General features: G+C 35.5%; 1 protein-coding gene across 1 annotated transcript; it reads right to left on the bottom strand.

Moving 5' to 3' along the window:
- Window positions 1-9,461: 9,461 nt before the first annotated feature.
- LOC104249576 (uncharacterized) lies at window positions 9,462-23,999 on the bottom strand. The gene is made up of 7 exons (XM_009806022.2): window positions 23,843-23,999; window positions 19,425-21,470; window positions 19,284-19,338; window positions 18,852-18,997; window positions 13,238-13,324; window positions 11,346-11,474; window positions 9,462-9,768 (listed from the first exon to the last, which is right to left on the bottom strand). The coding sequence occupies exons 1-7, from the start codon at window positions 23,909-23,911 to the stop codon at window positions 9,670-9,672; spliced, it is 2,631 nt and encodes an 876-aa protein (XP_009804324.1). The 5' UTR covers window positions 23,912-23,999; the 3' UTR covers window positions 9,462-9,669.
- Window positions 24,000-24,639: the final 640 nt, after the last annotated feature.

Genomic DNA, 24,639 nt, shown 5'->3' with positions numbered 1-24,639 from the left:
CGAGATACCCCAACTCAACACTGCATCGCAATTGCGATGCCAGAGTCGCAAATGCAGAACCCATCGCAAATGCGACTCTCCCTTCGTAAATGCGAAGTTCCAGCACCAGCCCTTGCTCGCAAATAAGAAATTTTATTCGCAATTGCGAGCCACACCATGAAATTGTGAGCCAGACCACGCAATTGCAAGATTTGCACCAGAAGCAACATTGCATCACAGTCCTCAAACTTTTCAAACTGATCCGAAACGTATCTGAAACTCACCCGAGCCCTTCAGGCTCCAAACTAAACATGCACACAAGTGTAATAATATCATACGAACTAGCTCGCGCGATCAAAACATCAAAATAACATCTAAAACTATAAATTGAACATCAAAACGAATTAAATTTTAAAGGAAAACTCAAGAGCAACTAGAATCACAACTGAGTGTCTGAATCATATTAAACCAGCTCTGAATTTGCACCATATTATGCAGACAAGTTTCAAATAGCAAAATGGACATGTACTAGTCCCAAAATCAAGATCCGAACCATCTAACCATAAAGTCGACCTACGGTCAAACCTAGTAAATTTTCTAGCTTTTAAATTACTAGCTTTCGGTAAAATAAGTCAAATCAACCTAGGGACCTCCGAATTTAATTCCGGGCATACGCCCAAGTTCAAAATCACAACACGGGCCTATCGGACTCGTCAAAACATCGATCTGGGATCGTTTATATAAAATATTGACCGTAGTCAACTCTAGCCTTATTTTTAGTCAAAATTTTTATTTTCTTCAAAATTTCACATAAAACCTTTTCAAAAAGCGACACGGGTTACGCACACAAATCAAGAAATATCAAGCAAACCTAATGGAAGTCTCTAAATACGGAAATAAAGGCTAGTACTCAAAATGACCTATCGGATCGTCACATCATGATATACCAATGTGTAGTATATCAGAATATTAGATATATAGTTTAACATATTCAAATAAAGTATATCATGATTCAACACTAATATTGTTATACCAATATTTATTATAGCACGAGTATTGGGTATACTATTGAACATACTCCAAAAATACCAATATCTAAATTCTAATATACCAAGAACGTTGGGAATATTATTTAATATAAACAAAGCATACCTGTTGAATTGTGATATACAACATAATTACTTGGTATGTTATAAATATCATTCAACATTTCTGTAATCACAATATATCATAATTCAATATTAACTACAATATACTACACAATATATGGTAATACATTAAAACTAATAGTAGTATATTGTGTTTTATTTTTCTTCAAATTTCAATAATTTTTTATATTTTTCTTGCCGTAGGCCGTTAATTTGTATTAAAACAATCTTTTATTCTAGTTCATTTTATATTCCATGTTCCAACATAACTTTTAAAAATTTCAAAGAATTAATAATTTTCACTCCTTCCGATATTTATTCTACCACCAAGTTTCACTTATTTTCCGTGTTTACTTACTTTGTTAGCTAATTAAGTTTTATCATTTTCCAATGAAAAAGCTACAGTAACTTGTCGCAGTCTCCATATTTGTCTTCCTCAGTAAATACAAAATTAGAATCACAACTACAAGGACAATCTTCTTTCAGCAAAACCATCGTCAACATCTCTTCCTTCTTTGACAACTCAAATTTCGGTCTTTTCTGTATAAAGAAGAGAAAGTAAGTTTATATTGAGAGAAAATGTGTTTGGATTTGTAGAGAAAGACGAGGCATGACATAAATTTACCCTATATCATTGTAGAATTTTTGAAACTCTAGAGGCAATTTTATTCTTTTTGGATCTTTTTTGTGATGTCATTTTCTAATGTTCGTCGAAGATTTAATGCTTGAATTGATGGCAGTGGTGGTTGATAAGTATATTAATTACTAATCTCTGGTAAGGATAGAATAGTCTTTACATACCAATGTATAATCAATATATATCTCATGTAAACTTGTATATGATTAAGAAGAATTTCAGTTTGTTACATGGTATCAGATTGCTTAGGTTCTTTCTATACGTTCTCCTCTTTTCCAGCTTCATGTCATCATCTTCATCTCAATCCAGTTCTTCAACCTCTAGTGTTATGGCTGCCTCTTTCTCTCTTCCAGTTTCATCCCAATCTGCAGTATCTCTCTCTAACATAAAAAATCTTGTTCCGACTGTTCTTGATTACACCAACTGCATGCTATGGGGAGAACTTTTTTTACCCGTATTCAAAGGTCATGGAGTTTACGATTTTATTGATGGGAGTTACCGTTGTCCTTCGCCTACTGTTCTTAATGATAATGGCATCTCAACTATAAACCCAGTCTTTCAACAATGGATTCAACTCGACTCTATTGTTCTTTCATGGATTCAAGCTACTATTTCACAAGAGATTCTTCAAGCTATTATCAAACCCAATCATACTCTAACCTCTCGTGAAGCTTGGCTTTAAATAGAACGTTTGTTTCGTGATCAAGTTTCCTCTCGTACTCTCCAACTTAAAGTTCAGTTTCATAACCTTAAAAGGGCAATCTCTCCATTAATGAATACGTTCATCGCCTCAAATCTATTGCAGATGCTTTAACCTCGATTGGGAATCCCATTTCTAAGACAGATCTTGTCCTTCAAATCCTCTCTGGCCTGCCTGCTGAATATATTTCCATTAGTACCTCTATCTCCACTCGTGTCCCTCTTCCTTCTTTTGTTGAAACCTGTTCTCTTTTTTTTCACGAGTCTCAATTGGCGAATATCTCTACTCCTCCTTCAGATCAATCAACCACAACCTTTGTTGCAAAACAACAATTTTCTACTTCTCATGGTCGAGGTCGTGGTAAAAATTATAATGGAGGTCGTAACTCTAATGGCGGATAGAGGCCGTCATTATTTTGTAATTAATTTATACACTGGCCATTTTTTAATTATCAGTCCAAAAATTAGTCCATTCATGATATTTTGATTGTTATTTGATGAAGTGGGCCTTTTCATTGGTGCCATTATGGGTAGAATGATACAAATAGAATATTTTTGCTGCCTCTGTTTTTTCTGACCTCAGTAACAAAAGTTTTAAAAAAATAGTGTGGCGCCAGATTTTAAAGAACGTTCGCCAAAATTTCAGCAAGTTATGGTGATTGCCAAAATTTATGTCAAAATCATGACGATCACAAGAATTTTCAACCACAATGCTAAAAAGTTAACCAGAGTTTTTTTCAAGACTATTCTTAATGAGGTCAAAACTTAACTAGTCATTGTAAAAAGGTCCATCCAATATATTTACTTGGCCTTTATTGCGATCCAGAGTCCATTCAGTAGGAATATGCTCCACATTTTACATACTTGTAATACTCTTAAGGGACATTTGGTATGATGGATAAGCAGAATAACCCTGGGATAAAAATTTAGTAATGCCTTATTTTTTGTTTGGTTACTAATTTGGGATAAGTTATCACATGATTAAAAATAGTAGCGAAATAACTTATACTTGCCAGATGATGGAATAGTAATCCCAAGACAACTGTCACGACCCGAAATCCCAACCGTGGGGTCGTGATGGCGCCTAACTTCCACTTGCTAGGCAAGACAAAGTTAGCTAATTACTTAACCAGTTTTAATAATTTATAACAGAGTAATGATAATTAAGAACTGATAAACTCAAAAATGAACAAAATATTTATATAAAAACACGGTACTAAAACTACTCCCAGAAATTCGAAGTCATGCTCATAAGTACATGAGCAACTAGAATACTACAAATATGGTTTGAAATAAAGTACAATTGTCTGAAACTAGATAAACAGTAAATATGATGAAGGGGATTTCAGGGACTGCGAACGTCGAGCAACTCTACCTCAACTCTCCTGCAACAGTCGAATTCGAGCAGTCTCCTCTACACGCCGCTAGGACCATTACTGGGATCTGTACAAGAAGTGTAGAAGTATAGCATGAGTACAACCGACCCCATGTACTCTGTAAGTGACAAGCCTAACCTCGACGAAATAGTGACGAGGCTATGGCAAGACACTCACAATAAACCCGTACGAACAATAATAACGGAATATGAAAATGTAGATAAAGCGGTAATCTCATAAAAATGGACCCGAGGGTCAACTGATAGAGGGCCCCATAATAACATGATCTCAAATCTCATATTAGAATACCGAGATAAAACTCTACAACTACAAACAGTTACAACACATCAAACTCTGTTGCAACGCGCAACCTGATCCCAACATTTAACACAATAACTGTTGCGACATGCAATCCGATCCCAATATCATTTCATATCAATACCGTTGCGGTGCACAACCCGTTTCCAATATCAGCTCATTAACATAAACAACTCAACACCACTATATACGAAATTTCAACAAAAAAGGGAAATGAAATATGCGGAATATTAAGAGACTACCAATACAAACTGAGAATAACCAATACCGCGTAATCCCAAACTTTGACAATCCATTAGTACAAGAATAGCTATATTGATCACATTATTGGAATAACATAATAACGTGCATCAAGTAATATAAGGACAACAAGAGCAAGTAAAAATAAGAGATAATAAAAATATACAGTTAATGCAAGTAGGAACATGTAGCAGGTAAGCACATATTTGGTGAGAAATGAACAAATCAAAACAAGTAACAATTACGATAACAAGTAAATCATGGATAACAAGTAAGGACATGTAGTAAACTAAGCATGTAACCAGAGATAACATGGAATAAATGAAAATATGAAAGTAAATAGCTCATCCTGAATGCTTTAATCCCAAGACGGTACATATACACTTATCACCTCACATATACACTATTTTCCCACATAATTCACATAACAAATAGACCAACAAGCCCTAATTTCCTCAAGTCAAAGTTAGACACGATACTTACCTCTTTGCGCGACCAACTCAACAATCAATCACGACTTTTCCTTTCGAACAAACCTCCAAATCAATCAAATCTAGACAAATATCGTTCAAACAATTCAAAATCAGCTTTAGAAACTACCCACGAATGAAAAAGATTCAATCTTTGATGGAATTAAAAAAGTCAACAAAAGTCAACCTTGGACCCGCTTGGTCAAAATTCGAGATCCAGATCAAAATCCGATTACCCATTCACCCCGAGCCCGGTTATATGATTTATTTAAAAAATCCGATCTCAATTATCTCAATTTTATAAAATTCCTAAATTCTACCAAAATTCTTAATTTCTACCATAAAGTTTCTAGATTTGATGTTAAAAACTCATGAAAAGTAATTGAAATTGAATAAAAGTGGATTAGAGTTGCTTACCAATAAATTTGGGAGAAGTTCTTCAAAGATCACCTCTAGCGTGTTTGAGGTTGAGAAATAGTGTAAAATGAGCTAAGTCCCCCCTTTTCCTTCTTTAACCTAGCTGCAGGTGTCGCATCGCAAATGTGATGCCAATAAATGCAACACACATATCGCTAATGCAATCAGTACATCAGATGCCCAGAAGTTGCAAATGCAATATTATGTTCGCAAATGTGAAAGGTCCCCCATCGCAAATGCGCCCAAATGCTTCGCAAATGCGAAGCTGATAATAGCTACCAGTAGTTGCAAATGCGATCAAGATATTCGCAGAAGCGGTTGCCCACACTTCGCAAAAGCGAACATTTTCCTCGCAAAATTCGAGGTCACCCAGCTTAGGTCCATGCTCGCAAATGCGATCTATTGAACGCAAATGCAAGCCAGATCTCGCAATTGCGAGATATTGATCAAACACCAGCAACTGGTATTGCACCAGCATTTGCTTAATGACTCAAACTCTTCCGCAACACACCCGAAGCTCATCTGAGCCCCTCGAGCTCCAAACAAAACATGCACACAAGTGTAATAACATCCTACAAACTTACTTGCTACCTCTAATCATCAAAATAATATCAAATAACAAGAATCAAATATCAAAACTCATTATTTTCAACTTGAAAACTTCTTTTCATAATTTTTCAAATAACGCGCCAAAATGCGCTCGGATCACCCCGGACCCCAAATAAAGTGCGTACAAGTCCAAAAATATTATACGAGCCTATCGAAATCGTCAAATATCGATCTGAGGTCATTTACCAAGAATGTTGACTATGGTCAACTCCAGTCCTATTTTAAGCCTAAAATCACTTTTTCTTCAAATTTTTATGTAAAAACTTTCCTGAAAATGACACGGACCATGCACACAAATCAAGAAACATCAAATGGAGCTAATAAAAATCTCGAAATACGGAAATAAAGGCTAGTACTAAAAATGACTTATCGGATCGTCACAATAATTTATCCCAGGATAAACCAGTAATATTGATAATCCTAGAATAATGCAGTAAAATCTATAATCCCAGGATAATACAATATCAAACTGCTAATAAAAAATAATATCAGGCTAATTAATTCCAATTTAACTTATCCAACATAACTTGTCTTCAAACCAAACGACTTATTAGTATACCACACTATACGCGTAAGAAAAGTTCCGGAAGAATGGCTTCTACCTAATCCTCACAAATCGCTAGGATTTTAAATTGACAGATAAAATATGTGTTGCTACAAAAAATTATCAAGATATATGCCCTAAATTTTGATGTATTGCCGGGAATGTAGCCAAAAATTCTGATAGATTACCAGAATTTCAAAAAAAGAAAAATTATCTTGCAACAAATATTGATGGATCACTAGGATTTGTGACCAAATTCTGACGGCTCACCTAAATATTTGACCATAGGTCCTGACAAATCACCAGAATTGGACATAAAATCTTGATGAGTCACCATAACTTCTATTTAGAAATTTCACCAATACGTTTTTGCTTCAAAATGATCTAAATCAACTCTAATGATTCCAAATTTGATATACAACCTTCTAACATAATCTCTATAATTTTTAATAGTTAAATTTAGGCGAAATACATAAACGGCATCTTTATATTGTCCTCAACGACCATACAAACATCTCAATTGACCCCATCAAGTGACTGTTAAGTGTATCAAATAAACACTCAAGTGCAGCACACCACAGTGTAATTTGTCATAACTAAAACAAAAACAATCATCTGACCCCTTCCCCACAGCCGACGAGTTCTAGTCCAGCAATAATGGAGTCTCACCGGACTGACCAAAAAATTGATTTGACAGACAGCTCCTATAATCCAAGTACTACACGAGCGAAAGCTTTCTAATCTCATCAATGCCCATAGATGATTACCAAATTTGTTTGGTGGATATATGGATGCTCATTATCAGAACAACTACATATACATTAGAGCCCGTGAATATCAGAGATTTAAAGCATCAAAGCAGCAGTAAATACACCTACGACAGCAGATCGACAACGACGACTCTATTCAAGTAAGCAGTATTAGGAGACTTGGTAGGAGAATCGCCGGGAGCAGTGACGATGGATGGAGGGGAAGGACCAAAAGAAAACGATGATACCAGAGTATCGACAGTTGGTGGAGCTGGTAGAGATAGATTGAAGATTTGTCTTTGGTATGCTTTTTTGTATGTGGTGGAGACGGCTAAAGTAGTGGTGGAGGATAGGAGGAGGTGGGCGGAGTTCTTATAGTGGTGGCGGTAATAGTGGTGGAGATGGTAGCGGGTGTTTGAGGTTGAAAGGAGACATAAGCACAAAATTTGAAGTACCCATTTTTCTTGTATTGGCTTGCTATTTGGGCTGCCATGGAGATTGTTTGAAGGTGAAAATTTTGGAGGAGGAGAACGGTGAAATGAAAGTAAGTGGGGACCACATAAAGTAAAATTAATTTTTTTTTTATAGAAAAAACTTGATTTTAAGGGTTTCACGCGCCCATATGTTATTATAAAGCCCACACTTTGCCATGTTGGGGTTTACAAGGTCATACTTCAGTCTAAAATAAAGTGTGTAATTGATAATTTGGTCAATTGAAGTGTTTATCTAATTGTTGAAGACAACATAAATGCGCCTTTTATAGAGATTGCTAGAAATAGTAATCTCATCTTGTGTCTACTGGATTTGTTTCAAATGTATTTTTAATTATTAGGGATAATAATTATGAATAACTATTACTAATCGAGAGGTAGTAATAGGTATTACAACTTTGCCATAATAATACCTAATTGAGTGAGCTAATCTGATAGAAAATCCCATTGATTAGACACATGGAGGAGGTGAGCAATCTTAGATTTTTCCTTAGTTGTTTAGCTTGTTTCTTATTTAATTTCAGTTTTGGTTTATCCCAACCCACTTTAAGACAGATAATTAGCAATATACAAGATTTGAGTATACAAACATAGACTTAACCACCTAGATAATTGTTCCTCGTGAATTCGACAAAATCTTATCAGTATAATATTGTGACAATCGATTTTTTTCTCTATTCAGAGTACGGTTAAGAGTTACCAGATTTGAATTCAAAATAAGATTGATTGATGATAAAAACTCGATAATGCTTATGGTTTGCTCATTATATCAGATTTATTCCAAAATAAGAGTTAGGAAGTTAGAACACCTACGTGCTGATAAACAAAAACCACCTCAACCGGATAAGAGTAAATAACAATGTTGAATCAGGCCGCCCTTTGACTTGAAATAGTTCACACGCAGCCATCAGCTTTCCCAAAATAATGGGAGATTTGCTGCTTACTGCTCACGGGAACATCGGACCTATACTATAGTCAACTCGTTTTCTTATCTTTTTTATCTCCTTTCCTTATATTTATCAGATTTTTGGCTTTGACCTAGTGAAAAATGAAGTTGATGGTGTTGACTAAGAAAGGAGGAGAGTGGAGAGCCTCAGGGTACGCTCACTTCTGCACTTTTGTTTAGGTTCTCGAAATTCTCAATCGTGCAATGTACAAATACATAAAAATGAGGAATAGTACTAGTACAAGAAGAAGAACAAAGGTTGCAACTTTATCTTTTTTTCTTACTACAACGGTTAGCAACAACAGAAACTCGAAATGGATATTGAGAGAAACAAACTCAGAGGTTAATTCTCATCAAATATAATTTATATAAATTTTAAGGATTTTTTAAAGTTACTATTTGTTATAGTATACCAATCAATGATTATTAAATGAAGTTACTTGTAATTAGTTTAAAATGACCTAATTGTGTAAATATTTTTATACTATGGGCACATAACTCAATTAGCTACTACTATGACTTTGGCAATATAAGAAGGAATCAGAATCTTCAAAGTCACTGTCAACCTACGGTAACACTTTTTCTTTAGCAGATTAACTATATTATAACAGAAAAAAAAAAACTATACTCTTAATATAGGTGAGATCTTTTTTTTTCTTTTTTGATCCAAAAGGATGAAGAGAATCCTTTTCTTTGTCCTATTAAAATCAGTTTTCCTCTATGACTGAACATCATTTGTAACTCCTGTAATTTAATCAATTCATCGGTTAATTTGCTTTCTTAATCATTTTACCTAACTTCACTGCAAAATACTACTAAAGCCCACAGAACACTCGAGTAAAACTGCATTCACTCTATCCCATAAATACTGGCAACTCTCAAAATTCTCAGACATCCATACAGTGAATAGACGATCATCTTTACAATTCGGGGGTTGGACTCGAAAAATAAAATGAAAGAAAACAGAGCAGAAAGCATATGTTACAAATTATCCAGAAAGCGCAACGATAAAAGACAGCACTTCCTTAGACTCAATCGAGAATTGTTCAAACTTTGATATCCTGACTTTGGCTTTCCTTCAGGATGTCTATATACCGCTTTACTTCACTTTGATTAATCTCAAATGAAAATGTAAGATCCCTTACCTGCAATTTCCTCGATCAGATTAAAACACTGTACATATCCTGATGGACATTACAGAAAAAAACAAGGAATATCTCTCCTAAAAGAGAAAATTATTCAGCATGTATAATGCAATTTTGTCAAAGCTTATAGTCGTATATTGTGTTTTCAGCTTGTTCATTCAAATAAGCTCAAAAGATGACATTAAATACGAAAGCAACCATTGTCGCATAACTTGGACAGGAAAATGTTCTACAACCATACATTGTGCAAAGCATGGGTCCTCCCCAAAGGATGGGCCAGCAATGGCTTTTCCCTTGAGCGTGGTTACTTGTACCCCCCCCCACCCACCCCCACCCCCACCCAACGAAGGAAGATCCTTTCAATAGGCTATCCCTCTCTAGTCTTTCCAAACTGTAGGTTTTTAAGCAAGTATTGGCCGAAACCAACAGAATAAGCACAGGCCTTGTTAGGCAATTTGAGTGGACTACTGTTACGTGTCCAACCATCGTATACTATAGCTTTCACATTTCGCTCTACTTATCACCTAACAAAAGAAAACTACTCCCTTCCATTTCTCTCTATATGTACGTAGCTGTTCTCACAAAATATATCTTGTTATAAAAAATATTGTGCACTTGTGCAAACCAAATAAAAATATGGAGTATCAGAATTTGGAATTTCAGAAAGTCATTTGTATGAACCAGAGACTATCTATACAACACACGAGCTTATAAACTATCATGCTCACTATGCATGTATACTCACACATACAAAAATATATAGATGCATTAGGTACTGATGAGCCAAATTTTCAAACCTTTACGTCACTCAAGCTGCAGTGGTTCATTGCCCAAAGGATAAGGTCTATATTCAATAAATGATTAAGCTATTATGGTTTTACCTGAAGTTCTAATCACAACCAAAGAAAACTACATCTCGTAAAATAAAACAGAAGCTCTAGAATTAAGGACAGAAAATGAACTTACACCACAAATTTTATGCTGAATAGAATTTTGAATGTTAACATGCAACTACTTGCCTATGACTTGAGAGCGACAAATGATTTAGCAGATTGTTCAAAATCATAACCACAATTTTAGCCACCAACCGTGCCAACAAATTCAACGTAAAAATTCATTGAGGTGAGAAAAAAAACAGACGAGTAAGTTTCACTTGAAATAGCAAAAGCTCAAACAGCTTAAATGTCAACTCATAAACTCTATTTTACGGAGGGCTCACCCATAATTCCTAGAAACAAGAAAAGGATAAGGGTGACAAACGGTTCTACATCGATCATCCAGGTTGCAATAATAACCATCAGATGACTACCTAAGCTTGGGATACTTAGATCAGGAAAAAATGATTACCTACGCTTGGGTTTAGATAACTCAGTCATTACCTTTTAGTCCCAAACTGGAAATGAGAGTCACAAAAAATGGAAATTAACTAAGATCACATGATCAGCTAAGTTAAAGAACAAGCTAATATGGTAGGTAACTCGGCGATGACAGGAATAATATACAATTTGCTCAGAAAATAGACGCAAGAGGTAGATGACTCAGAGCTAGCTTCAGTTGTCATCAAGCAAGAAGCATACCTCAATGAAGGAACCAGAAGTGAGGGTTAGACTCTGTTTACGATGTACTTCTTTGCCGTTCACATGAATTGAATATTTTCCAACGTTCCGCAAATGGAATAGTCCACCCATGTCCATCTTTATAGTTGCCTATATAAAGAAAGTTACATGAATATGTCACTCCATGGACACATAACTCTACAGCACGCTTGCAAGCATACAAGGATGCAAATTGTTTCTAGGATTAAAAACATGAAATGACTTGACCAACCTAAATAAACGATTTATGCTTCCAACTTTAAGGCAGCAATTGGAACCAAAATAAACAAAAAGAGACAAGTAATCAGAAGAAAACATGAGGGCATCTGGAAGTATGTGCATGTCAAACATCCATTGAACCTTAAATATTTACCTTTCTATCTATACTATCATAAAAGCACAAACTTCCAACATGAAATATTGGACCATTTCATTCTTCGTAAGTGCATTCAATGTGGATTAAAATTGTGATTAAAATTAATTTTAGAAAAAAAAACTTCATTATTACGTTGTATTAATTATTTGATCATTTCTAATTAATATAAAACTTTATCATTTCCTTGTATGTGATATTACGAAAGCAGTGAATCTCATTCCCAAGTTTTTATTTCAATTTTTCAAGATTTTTAACACGTTAGGGAAAAAGTAACTTTTTAATTAATAAAAAGACTCACTATTTCTTAAGGAAATCTGTAAATACACTCTCATAGTCTTTTTAATTAATATAAAACTTCATTATTTCCTTCTCTGGTGACATTAGGAATGCAGTGGATCTCCTTTTTAAGTTTTCAAAAAAATTTATAACAATTTTCCAAGCTTTATTTCCTTATACTCATTATTTGACCTTTTTAGTTAATACAAAAATTTAATATTTCCTTATATGGTGACAACAGGAAGAATTTCAATTTTCAAGTTTTTAATTTTAAAACTTTGCCATTTTTTAGGATTTCGAATTGAACTATTCAATTCAACTTCTACAAGGAGACTTCCATTTAAGATAAGACCCACATGCTTATCTTTTTCCCTAAAAAAGTGCTCTGGCTTCCTCCGGACTCCCAATTCAAGAAGAGCAAATATGGGTAATCATGTCGTAATGCTCTTCAGTAGTATGATAGTCTCAGCCCACGAAATTGCAAACGATGTAATACGTCTATACATCCAGGAACCCTTTCAGACCACATTCATATGCAATTTTTTTTAATAACTTACCATAACTAAAGACGCGGGGGAAGCAAGAACATGGTAATTAAATCACTTTTGTTTAAAAACAATTAAATCACTTATGTTACAATAGATTGCTAAGGTCAAATAGTGTTGTTACTTCTTATGCAATCATGTAAAGGGTTGACATGTAGTAGTACAATCATGTGATTGCCCGTCTAGAAGAGGTTAGTTTTCTACTTGTTCGTTATATATTGTTCGAATTCAAATTCTGAAGTTGGTCAAAAAGTATTACTTCTAGCATTATTCTCCAAAAGATCTTAGGATATGCAAACGCACTAACATTTTATATATGTTACTAAGTTCTATGTTACAATATGTGAAACACATGTACCAAGTGACTAGTATGAGTAAAGGAACAGCAAAAGTATACTGCAGTCAGCATTGAGATTTACAAATACAAATTTGTTGAAGGTTAACATAAGCAAAAAAAGGTTTAATTACAGAAGATAGTGAGCAAACCAGGAAAAATGGAGAAAATGTTAGTTAAGAAACATAAATGTAAATTACATAATCACAGTCGGTCAATTGTTCCATCATCTATTTCTTTATTTGCTAGAAAAACAAATGAACTAACTTAAAGTTATGGAATCAATTGAATAACTAAAAGAGCCCATTTTGATTAATACAGCTGGAGTCCAAGCCGAACATACCTGTCGTCTGGAAATTTTATTATGGCGACTTTCTCTGCCCAAGTCGATATCAACTTTAACATCTGCAGATGCTCTTCCCAGTAGCACCTGAACCCATAAATGGATGACCAATTTTTTGTAAAAACTTTGAATCTTCAAGGGAATGCAAGGAAAAAATGGAACTTTTATTGAAAAGCTAGGCTGTAATAGCTGATTTAACACTTTCAGCAACATCATCAATACTCTTAATCTTTTAAAGTCACTAATTCAGTATTTCCAGCTTTACCCTTTTACCTATGACCTAGCAGTAATAATTGCAACATTAAAATGGGAGTAAAACATTCTTTGAGTATGGACATCTTGCAACAGCAAATATAGCTTGCCATTTCCTCTCACTGATTGGGTTTCCATATAATCCAAAGACAAGATGTGGCAACCCTATTTGACTCTGCTCCAAGTGAAAGTGAGCCAGGCGTGATTATTAAGCAGAGAGAAGAGGAAGTCTACTGGGCAAAATGAACATTCCTAGATTTAAGAAATCATTCAGAAGCCATGCACAATGTAGCTCTCTGAGGTTTTTTATGATAAGGCTAATTCCCCATCATACCTTCACCATCTCAGTCAGGCATTTTCCCAACTTTTTTTGAAACAGTAACATATTTGTATATAAATAAAAAGACTACAACTGTGGAGTCACCCATATTTACAACGGAGAGAAACACTCCTAATCCTTTGTCTTCTCATAAGGATTCCAAGATATCAAAAATAGATTCATGATATCTAAATATTCTCCTTTACACCAAAAATAAAAAAAAGAACTAAACATTTCGTTTTCATCTTCTCAGTGTTACTGTATTTATCTTGAAAGCATATTTGGTTTGTTTCTTCCCAAATTGTTTCCCAGATGCAAGTTGGGACAATCTTTCATCTCTTTATGACTGAAAAGGTTGCCTTCTCAGTTCCAGCATGTTAGAACTTAGAACTTCCAGAATTCTTCTCGACATAACCCACAATATTCCCCTCAAATTGATGAATATCCTCCATAATCAAAAAGTCACCTTACGGTGCAAAAAGAGATGATTGATTGTCTCCGCCTCCTCTCCACATAATTAACATCTAAATCATAGTTGGTATCCTCTCTTGATCAAATTGTCCTTAAGCAGGCCACTTTATAAGGAATTTTAACCTTCCAAATCAAATTCCATGGCCAGCAGCCAACCTGATTGTTTGACATGCTAAACTCCTATTTGTTGCTTTAATTAAGAACTTCCCTTTGTTGTTCCATTGCCATGTCACACAATCTTCAGCAGTAGAGGTCCCTTTGAATTGTTTCGAGGTCTTGTAGATTTCTCTAAGTTTGTCAATCTCCCAATCATTTAGTATTCTTCTAAAGGTCAGAATCCAACTTTGGTTTGTCCGAACCTCTCCTACTGTTGCTTCCTGTTGTTGGTTCAGTAAAAAAAAATTCAGAAAAGAGTTGTTTCAACGATCCTTGACCTAACCAATTATCCTCCCAGAAGGATATTCTAATACCATTTCATACTCTGAAGTTTGACTTATTCATGAGCTTAGGCCAAAAGTTTCTAATAGACTTCCACAAACTGACCTCATACGGATTTCTCACAGGCTTGGTTATCCATTTTCCTTCCATGTCATATTTTTCGCAGACTACTTCCTTCCATAAAGATTGTTCTTCTGAAGTAAATTCCCATAACTACTTTATCAACAAGCTTTGATTCTGGATCGTCAAGTTCTTGATTCCCAATCCCCCTCCTTTTTTGTTAATTGTGTGATATGATTCTTCGAGTTAACAAAGAACCAACCGATCAGGATCAAGATCTTGAAACGAAAACGTGGTTTGTGGGCTAATTTCAAGAAATAACGTATCTCAAGTTTTAGGACTCGAAATATGATGATTCAAAAACGAGGGGAAAGATGATGATCTGAATTATAAGAAAGACTATTTACTCGTTTAAAACAAGTAAATATTGATGTTGCACCAGTTCAATGAAAGTTATGATTTTATGATATCAAAAGAACGAATTTAGACCAAGAAACGTGTTCTTGAAAGATCAAGAACTAAACAAGTTCCTAAAGTCACCACTTGGAATCAATTAACGTGATAACAAAACACCACACACAATTGAAAACAAGATAAAGACTATCACCACCTTGCTTGGAACCAAAAACAAGGATAAAGAAGACAAAACAGAGAAAAACACTCTATTGTAAAACTAGCACAAGCCGCAAAAACGTGAATTCCCCTTCTACAAGGCATGAGAACCTTTTATATGGGCCTAGGGTCTCTTCATTGATGACTATAATTCCTATTCTAATAAGGAAATAAAATTACTAAAGACAAGGAAAGTAAAATACCTATTCTACAAGGAAAAAAAATTAAAATCCTACTAAAAGGAAAATCCTTATTCTAAAAGGAATAAAATAAATCTTATTTTAAGAAGGAAAGAATCTTGGCTTCTTGAAATCAATCTTGAGTTTCTTGGACTTCTTGCGCTTCTTGAAAATAAGTCCATATGTTCGGACTTGAGCTCCAAAACATGATCTTGGTCAAAATTAATAAAATGTAACATAAATTCTTCATTTACATCATTGTGAGTGAGTTCCATCTAACCAAGTGAGTTTTCTTCTTGTTATTGTTTACTTCCCACAAGAATATTTTTTCAAAGTATCTATTATATTCACCACATTCAGTGGTAATGGAAATAGAGACATCATATATGTGGGAATTTGCTAGCTTCATCTCATATTTCTCTAAGACCCCATTTCATATCCCTTGACTTGTTTTTGGCCCCAAAGACATCCTCAAATACGTTGTATGTAAGTTCACAATTTTACCTCCAACAATTCCAGCCAAGTTTTGAAGCTCATTCACCTCATTAACCGGATAAACAAAACTTTTATTCCCCACAAATGGCTTCAAACATGATAAAGTGACCCTCAACATTTGTTGGTATTCTTTATGAGCTTCACCGAACACAAAGGTGTCATCTGCATATTGTAAATGGGAGATCTCCAGGTGACATCCTGCCTTAGAGTTCAGCTCAAGCCCTTTATCCTATTGTCTATCTGAGATGTCTTCGACATATCATTCAATCCTTCAAGTGTGCGCACAGGCATATTTGTGCCTCACGGGGGAGGGGGATGCCCTAAAAGCTTGATAAGAAACTTTGCACGAGCCCTCATCATTTTTTTTATAAATCAAAACATATTTCCCCGCAAATTGCAACGGGGCAAGTGCACAAATAGCCGATTTTGGGACCCCTATTTAAGGCATAAGCCGAAGTTCATAAATATTTTGTAAATTTGGCCACTTCAGAATCAACTTCATATATACATGACTAAAGGGCTGCCCGGTGCAGTAAACTCCCGCTATGCGCGAGGTCCGGGGAAGGACCGTACCACAAGGGTCTATTGTACGCAGCCTTACCCTGCATTTCTGCAAGAAGTTATTTCCACAGCTCGAACTCGTGACCTTCTGGTAACATTGCAACAACTTTACCATTACGCCAAGGCTCCCCTTACATGACTGAAGCTGCAAAATCAGCGTCTGAAATTACAAATTTGTCTGCAGCTTGGCATATTGCTTGCGCAAGGCTGCAAGCAAACTTCAGTCATTTTTGTCTGACCTTTAGACATGCACGATTGAAGTTTGACTTGCCAAAGCCAAACTTCAAACATTTGTCTGAATTTCAGACATTTATGCCTAACTTCATACCTAAATTTTAGATGAAAGATATACCCTTTTTCTATTTTCTGCAAGTCCATTCAGTGGATACTTAACTGTTTTGGTTGTGATGGTAAGCTAAAGTCCTTTGTTAGTAATTCTAATCAATTGGTTAATTTGGTGACAGTAATTTCGTTCATATGTTTCTCAGTTTATGCACCAAAACTTTCTCAGCTTTCTCTCTCTAAAGACATTCTTAAATACCTTGATTCTCTTATTCCTCAGTTATTTTTGAGTTCTAGGCTAAGACATTTGTTGATCACTGCGTGCATCCTTCAATAAGTGTGCGGTTTAGCACATCTAAGATATCTTTCCTTCGCAATAGTTGCTTGAATTACCCATAGAGCATCTGAGTATATTCGACGAGAGTTAGTAACTTATCGCCAAAAGCAAAGCATCTCAAAGACCACAAAGGTCAGACAGTATACATATTGTACCATCAGCCAATGCAGCAAGTTCAGCAATACTACACCCCTACCATGCTTTTGACAACAGCATTTATAACAATAGTAGCAGCTCTGCGACAAGGTTTTCTTTTCAGGCGAAGAAAACTGTTCTTCACTATGTACTCATTGCATGCAAACTTTACTGAGACCCAGTAAAGCCAAAGAGCATATTCTTCTAATCCCTTATATATAGAGTCCATAAACAACCTGTTATCCCTCCGTTTCAATTTATGTGAACCTATTTCCTTTTTAGTCCGTGCCAAAAAGAATGACCTCTTCCCTTATTTGGAAACAATTTACCTTTATGCAATAATTTATAGCCACACAAAATATATGTGCCTTATTTTACACCACAAGTTCAAAAGTCTTCTCTATTTTCTTAAACTACGTCCCCAGTCAAATAGGTTCACGTAAATTAAAACAGAGTGAGTATATAATTTTACTTCCCTAAGAAAGAGGAGGAGGAGGGGAAGAGCAGGAGTAGGATGTCTTTGTATGAAGTTTGCCGACACTGACTACAAGTTAAATAATTTGAAAAACTGGATATAGCTTAAATAGCAGGGTGAAAACTGGCTACCGGGTGCAATTACTACAATTGCAACTTACCTTTAATGATTTACCGGGTGCTAAAGAAAAAAAGTCTTTAACAAAGGACAGTGGTGTTGCGGCTTCTTCAGAGAACATCACTTGTGATGGTTCCCAGTGAATCGGAAGAAGAGGAACTGTAGTCAACTACTTTTCTTTGGATCTGCCTGGTTTTGAGTTACTTGGCCTATGTTCTAATAGCTGATGGTGGGTTTGCTCAAAGAAATCTAGCATTAGTGCTCATTGTGATTGTAGTCTTGAATTGTTGAGATGAACGAAAAATATAACTGAGAATAATGCACATGATCAGTCATTCGAAATGGGAGGAACGTCACAGAGTACACAAGGGAACATGCAAAACTTAATTAGTTGCTTTGTTCAATGGCTATAGGGCTATGTGGGGACTTGGAATAATAAAATGGAATAGCAAAAAAAAAAGCCTTTTCTTGGAAAATTAAACCGCCACTTGTAAAAAGTATAGTTAATGTAGTTTGAAGTGAGTAATTATTGTTGTGGTTTGGGAATTGTGACAATTTTTATATGTCGTAATTATTTTTTGTACATTTAATATATTATTTTTTGATTTAAGATACATTTAATATATAGTTAATTTATAAAAATACAAAATACAAAAATTCACCGGGACTTACGTCCCACGTCTCGAGGCTTCCACCCCGCCCCGTATTAGATAAAGCATCTTGCCTCATGCTCTTGCTTTTTAAAACTATACATGAATTTTGCTGATAGTATATGTTAGATGATCATTTCAGACAAGTAGGATTAATAGGGAAGCATTTATTAACAGTCTAGTATGGTATTCTGTAACTGAGTTAGAATGCTAATATTAAATCAATCATACCGCCGGTTTTCTAATAAAATGCTTTGAGCGACGGCCAGCTAAAACAGCAAATGCTCCATGTGCAGCAATATCTCTCCGTTCACAAGCATGATCAGCCTGCTCCAGCCTGATGATCATTCTAGGATCTTCAACCTGATACGTTTTGACTGGGGAAAAAATAAAGAGACGGACCAAAGGAAAGAAAACAGAAAATATACGGTAAGAGAGAATGCACCAACAGAGGGCTGAAAATCACAAATAAAGAAACTACAAAAGAGCAAAAAAGCCGCCAAAGAAGTGGATGAAGTGAATGAGTAGAAAAAGTAACTATAAGCATAATACACTAAGTGATGCAGTAGAAACAAAATAATCAAGACTATATCAGCTCTTCATAGAAAGTCATTGAAGTAAAAAAGTAAATCATTCAATAAATATAATCAAACTGGAACCCACCTCCCTTACTAGAATATATATCCTGGTTATTTGGGCTCAAATCCATATCAAGGATCTGTTGGATGATGAAAGAAACTGGTTAAGGTCAACAAATACCTATGATGGTAGTAGAAATTCATACACCAGAAAAGAAGATCTCACCAGAGCTTCAACATCAGAAAAGTAGGGTATGTCCTCATCACTCTCATAAAGAAACTCTTCCGAATCTGATGAAAAATTGTTTGGACTTGTTTCAGGGATTGTTGTTTTCATGAGGACAGTTTCAGCAAGTATAGGTTCATTCTTTTGAAGGATGGTGGTAATGCCGTGTTCCTTAGTGCAAATAGCTTTCTTCTCCAAGCACTGGGAGGCATCAGCATAATTCCAACTGAGACTTTTTCCATGTTCATCCTTTGCAATATTTTCTTTAACAGCTCCTTGACAGGTATTTACTGCATTAAATTTTCCTGAAATGACTGGCCTTGGACTATCAGAAGTGTTCAGATTCCTCCGTAGAACATGTTGGTTATTATCGTTGGGCAACTCATACTTAACTTTGTGATCACTATTGAACTTTTCCGATTTTGACGGCGGCTCAATCATCAGATAAGAAGTACTGTATTCCGAATGACTATTTTGGTTATTTTTCATCAAGACAGCTCGTCCATCATTGGTCCTATGATTAATCGACAAATCTTTGACAGACGAGGATAATGGATGATAAGTCTCATCATATTTCCAATGTGCCATAGACGGAAATGATGTTGACGGCATCCGAACAGGAAGAAAAACATCATCATTGCTAGGAACTTCCGGGTCCTCAGAGCTTAATGTGCAACAAATAACTCCACCACGCATTTCAGGAAAAGCTGGATTGACAGTCAATGCGGAGGATAGCATTTGAAACTCTGAACTGGAAGCTAGAGGCTTATCACCATATTGGTACACACATTTGTCACTGAATTCTCTGGGACAAGCATCATCAAGAATGGTAAGCCGTTCATCTGGAGCATTTGAAGCCTCTGATACACCTTTATCAGGCATGTCACCTCCACCATCAGGACAATCCAAGAGAAGTGAGCTCAAGCCATCAAAATAAGACTTATCGATCGTTTCATTTCCATCAGGGCCAAATAGATCTTCCTCATCTGAAAAGTTAAGCAAAGATTTTGACAACTCTGCTAAGTAGTCATCAGTACTAGGTGCTGAATTTGTCAGCTCATCACATGACATATCGTCTCTCAAGTTGGAATGTGAACTTACAACACCATATCGTGATGCATCTGTTTTATTCGTACTGCTATCAATAGCAACTACAAAAGTATTCTGTACATTCAGTCCTTCCTCGAAATCAGGCAAAGCTGGGATAGAAATATCTCCAATTGTACTCCAATCTGGCATTTCAGGTGGAGTAGGTGAATAACCAAGGTTGTCAAATGACAAACCACAATGTGGAACTGGTGAGTTAAAGACCTGGCTTTCAAATCCAGAAGAGTTTATCAAATTATCATCACATGGACCTGTCATAGATGGCAAATTGGGTTCTAAAGCCTCGGCTTCAAATAATCCACAAACAGGCAATTCTTTCAATTGGCCCAATTCTCCAACAGTGCTTTGATTCTCAGTAAGGGAAACACTTTCTTCACCAGCATTATGGAAGTCCTCAGGAGCATTAAAGCTTCTAAGAGGAATGTCTCCATTATGATAGCGGAGTCCAATCGGAAAACAAGGAGAAGCAGTAACACCATCACTAGCCCCGACAGAATCATCAAGCCCATGTTCCAGAATGCCATTGCATATGACATCAACATTTAATTGTTGATTACCAAAGGTATCTCTTATTGAATCTATAAATACACAATCCACAGACTGAGGCTCGTCATTGTTACCAGCTCCGCCAAGAAAATTCATATCCATCGAGTCAAATGGGTCATTCCGAATTCTCTTACGCATAGCATAATAACATGAGCGGATACTCTCACTTTTTCTCTTCATTAGAACGGATTTTTTACTTTCCTTGGAATTCTCAAACCTATTACATTTCTGTGTCGATGCAGAGTGGTCAAACTCAATCATGAGTGCTGATGCTTCAGCTGAAACAACTGTATCATAAAGGAGAGCATGCCATCGATCTTGCAATTCTTGAACCGTAAATCTCCGGGAAAATTGAACTGCACCTTTTGCAAGTGATTCCAAAGAAGCACCAGCCTGGAGTAAGACGGGAAAATGAAATCATGATGCCTGGGCAATAAAAAATAAAACAGCAGGATAGCTATCTCATAATTTTTTATCAGTACGATCCTATGATGGAAGTAGAACCACCAACTTACTCCTACGCTTCGAGGAAAAATATTATTGGTACAGAATTAGAAAAGAGGAATTGCTTGCACATCTATAACTAAGAAATTGGATGCTTATTTAAGCTTATATCTCATTGATTCTCATTTCCACTTCCTCCAATTCCCAAAGCTAATCTTCCAGACTAATTTTTTAAACTAACATGTTAGACAACTCTAAGTATGCTTCTGTCGCATTACGCAATTATACATCAGCTAAACAAGCGGGACAGCTCTCCTATCATCTAATCACTTCTAGTATGGGCTTCATAATGCAATTTAAATAGAATAATCTTCTATATCTTTTAGTTTATACAATTTGAGAAGCAATCAGAGGTTTGTCCACCAAATAGGAATATTCAGCATGAAATTGGACATCCTTTCTTCCTTGCACATTAACATAGTGCGTCTTTTTCCATCCCAAAAAGAACAACTAAACCAATCACTTCATTCCCCTAGCATACATTCCTCCATAGATTGGTCCCTGGAAACCTCATTTCTTCCCATAACAAAGAACCACCCAAAAGATCCTTGATTGAGCTATCATACCTCATAGCCGATTGAAGAGACTTAGTAGTGCACTACTTAAAAAATTAAGTCAGATATAACAATGAGATACAATTTAGCTTGCTGTTAGGGCAGCTTTCAATGAGTCGTCAAGCTAAGTCAATGAGAAGGCAACATATCTTTTTTCTTTTCCTTTTTCAGTTCTTGATAAGTAAAGATCTTATTCATCTAGGTAACCACCCAGTAAGTGCTGGCACTTTACAAGTGCCCTGTATACCAAAAGAAGAGGGATATTCTCTGGAAAAGTAACTTATCTGGCAACTAACATGTTCATATCAGCTTAACAATGAATACAAAGGATCTTTTAGTTCCCTCGAAACAGTGAGAGAATACTACTGTATAGATAGCTGACAAACTTGGTAGATGACTATGGACGACTCGGATTGATTCTCTTTTTTGTTTTATTTTATAAGGTACTAGGATTAATTCATATTAACAACTTTTTTTAATGATCGAGAAATCCGTCTGGAACCGACCTTTTGGGCCAATCGAGTCTTCGAAACTCGGGGATAATGCCCCTCCCCACCCCCACCCTTCTCCACTTAAATACCAGAGTTAGTTTGCTTTACACAGGGCTCGAACTTGTGACCTAAGGCACAAGCCCCTCAACCTTTGCCAATTGAGCTAACCCTTGGGGGATATTCATATTAACAATTTTTACATACTTTTGACACCAATTTGATGTTTAATAATGAAACTTTTGATTTATCAAAGGGGGGAAGGGCTTAACAATATGCCAAACAGTCCTATAGGCCAGGCACTAGAAAGTTATATCCGTAGTTTTTACGGACAAGTAATGCTTCATGCTAAGTACCAGTTCAATTGATTACTGCAATCTCATATCTTCAGACTCATAATAAACAAAGTTTTCATGCACATACTCTGATATGTATACAGCATAAAAGTCACCGTCTCAGTCTTGAACTCTCACGAAACTAAAGAATCTTGAAGCACAGATACTTCATGAAAAATCTCTTTTTGATAAGACAAGGTAAAAAATAAAAAGCTCCAGACTTCTGGAACTAAAAAGCAAAATCACCACAATAAAATTAATAGAGAAACAAAATCAATAGAACAACATGAGGAGCTCTCTCTTTGAAGACCAAAACATTCAGCAAAACTCAGTTCTACAAGATACTACCCACTCTTTTATTATAAAATAAGCTTTATTTCCTGTACAAAGTCGCACCGAGGCATGAACAGAACAAAAGGGCTGGTGAGATCGCCCGAACCTCGACGCAAACCCCAGAACAACTTTTCAAGAATAAACTCCAGAAACAGAGAAATAAAAGCTAAAAACACATTACTATTGCCAGCCTCAATCCTGAATAGTTGGGATGGACTATATGAATCATTTGTATCCATTCCCTTCTACTGAACATCGTACATTACCAAAAATAAAAATATAAAAGGCATAAATTCATGGAGAGAAAGAAAAAAAAAAACAAGAAGCACAAAAACAGACTAATGCTATTACACTTCAATTGCAAACTAATTGGCGTCCACTATATGAATACTCTATATCCACCTATTTGGACCGTTTAAAAAAAGAAAAGAAAAAACACAAGAGCATAAATAAATTGTAAACGTAAAAAGAGTTGGTAAAATAAAAGGGAGCTAGAAAAAAAAAAGAGCATGTAAATTCATGGAGCCGTAGACTAGGCAATGGTTGAGTACCTCAATGGAGTTTTTAAGCAAAAGGTCATCTTCAGGAATCCAATGAGAAAGTGGAGCCAGAGCTCCCATGGCTGCTGCAACTTTGCAAAAGCTCCCTCTTTCTGTTCCTTTCCTCGCCGCGCCGCTTTCTTTCTATATAAACTCGCAGGTCATTTTCTTTTCCTTTCTCTCTCTTTTTCTCTCTAAGAGTATTAGTTGCTGCCTCTCATAATATGTGTGGTTACTAAAAATAATTATCTCAAATTATTTGTTATTTTAGAAGTTCATGACAAAATTCATTATATTTTTTTTTTACCCTTAATAATTAATTGCATTCACATTTAGTAAAAATATGAATAATATCATTGATAAAGATAACACATAAATTAAGAAAATATTTAATAAGGGTAAAGTAGTTAAAAATTATTCTTTCTTAAGGGACGTGCACAAAAGAATCACGACATATATCATGAGACGGAGGGAGTATTTGTTATTTTAAAAGTTCAAGACAAAATTGATTATATTTTTTCTTTTTTACCCATAATAATTAATTACATTCACATTTATTATAAATATGGATAATGTCATTGATACAGATGACACATAAATTAAAAAAATATTTAATAAGGGTAAAGTAGTCAAAAACTATTCTTTCTTAAGGGGCGTGTACAAGAGAATCACGACACATATTATGAGACGGAGGGAGTATGTGAGGGGGGAATTATTACATAATATATTTTTTTTTGAGCAAACAGGAAATATATATATATTAATTACTAAGTAATGCCTGGTACATGTTTACCATAAGATGTATCACG

This window comes from Nicotiana sylvestris, chromosome 11 (genome assembly GCF_000393655.2).
Source record: "Nicotiana sylvestris chromosome 11, ASM39365v2, whole genome shotgun sequence".
NCBI classification, from domain to species: domain Eukaryota; kingdom Viridiplantae; phylum Streptophyta; class Magnoliopsida; order Solanales; family Solanaceae; genus Nicotiana; species Nicotiana sylvestris.
Note: the sequence above shows the minus strand (reverse complement) of the source record. Positions and strands in the feature narration are given on the sequence as shown.

Excerpts from the sequence above, each read along its gene's own strand:
- LOC104249576 (XM_009806022.2), bottom strand. The coding sequence starts at position 23,911 with ATGGGAGCTCTGGCTCCACTTTCTCATTGGATTCCTGAAGATGACCTT. Across the intron at positions 21,471-23,842 it reads TGCTTAAAAACTCCATTGAG|GCTGGTGCTTCTTTGGAATC; the intron begins GTACTCAACCAT and ends GTCTTACTCCAG. Across the intron at positions 18,998-19,283 it reads TATATATTCTAGTAAGGGAG|TCAAAACGTATCAGGTTGAA; the intron begins GTGGGTTCCAGT and ends TTTTTTCCCCAG.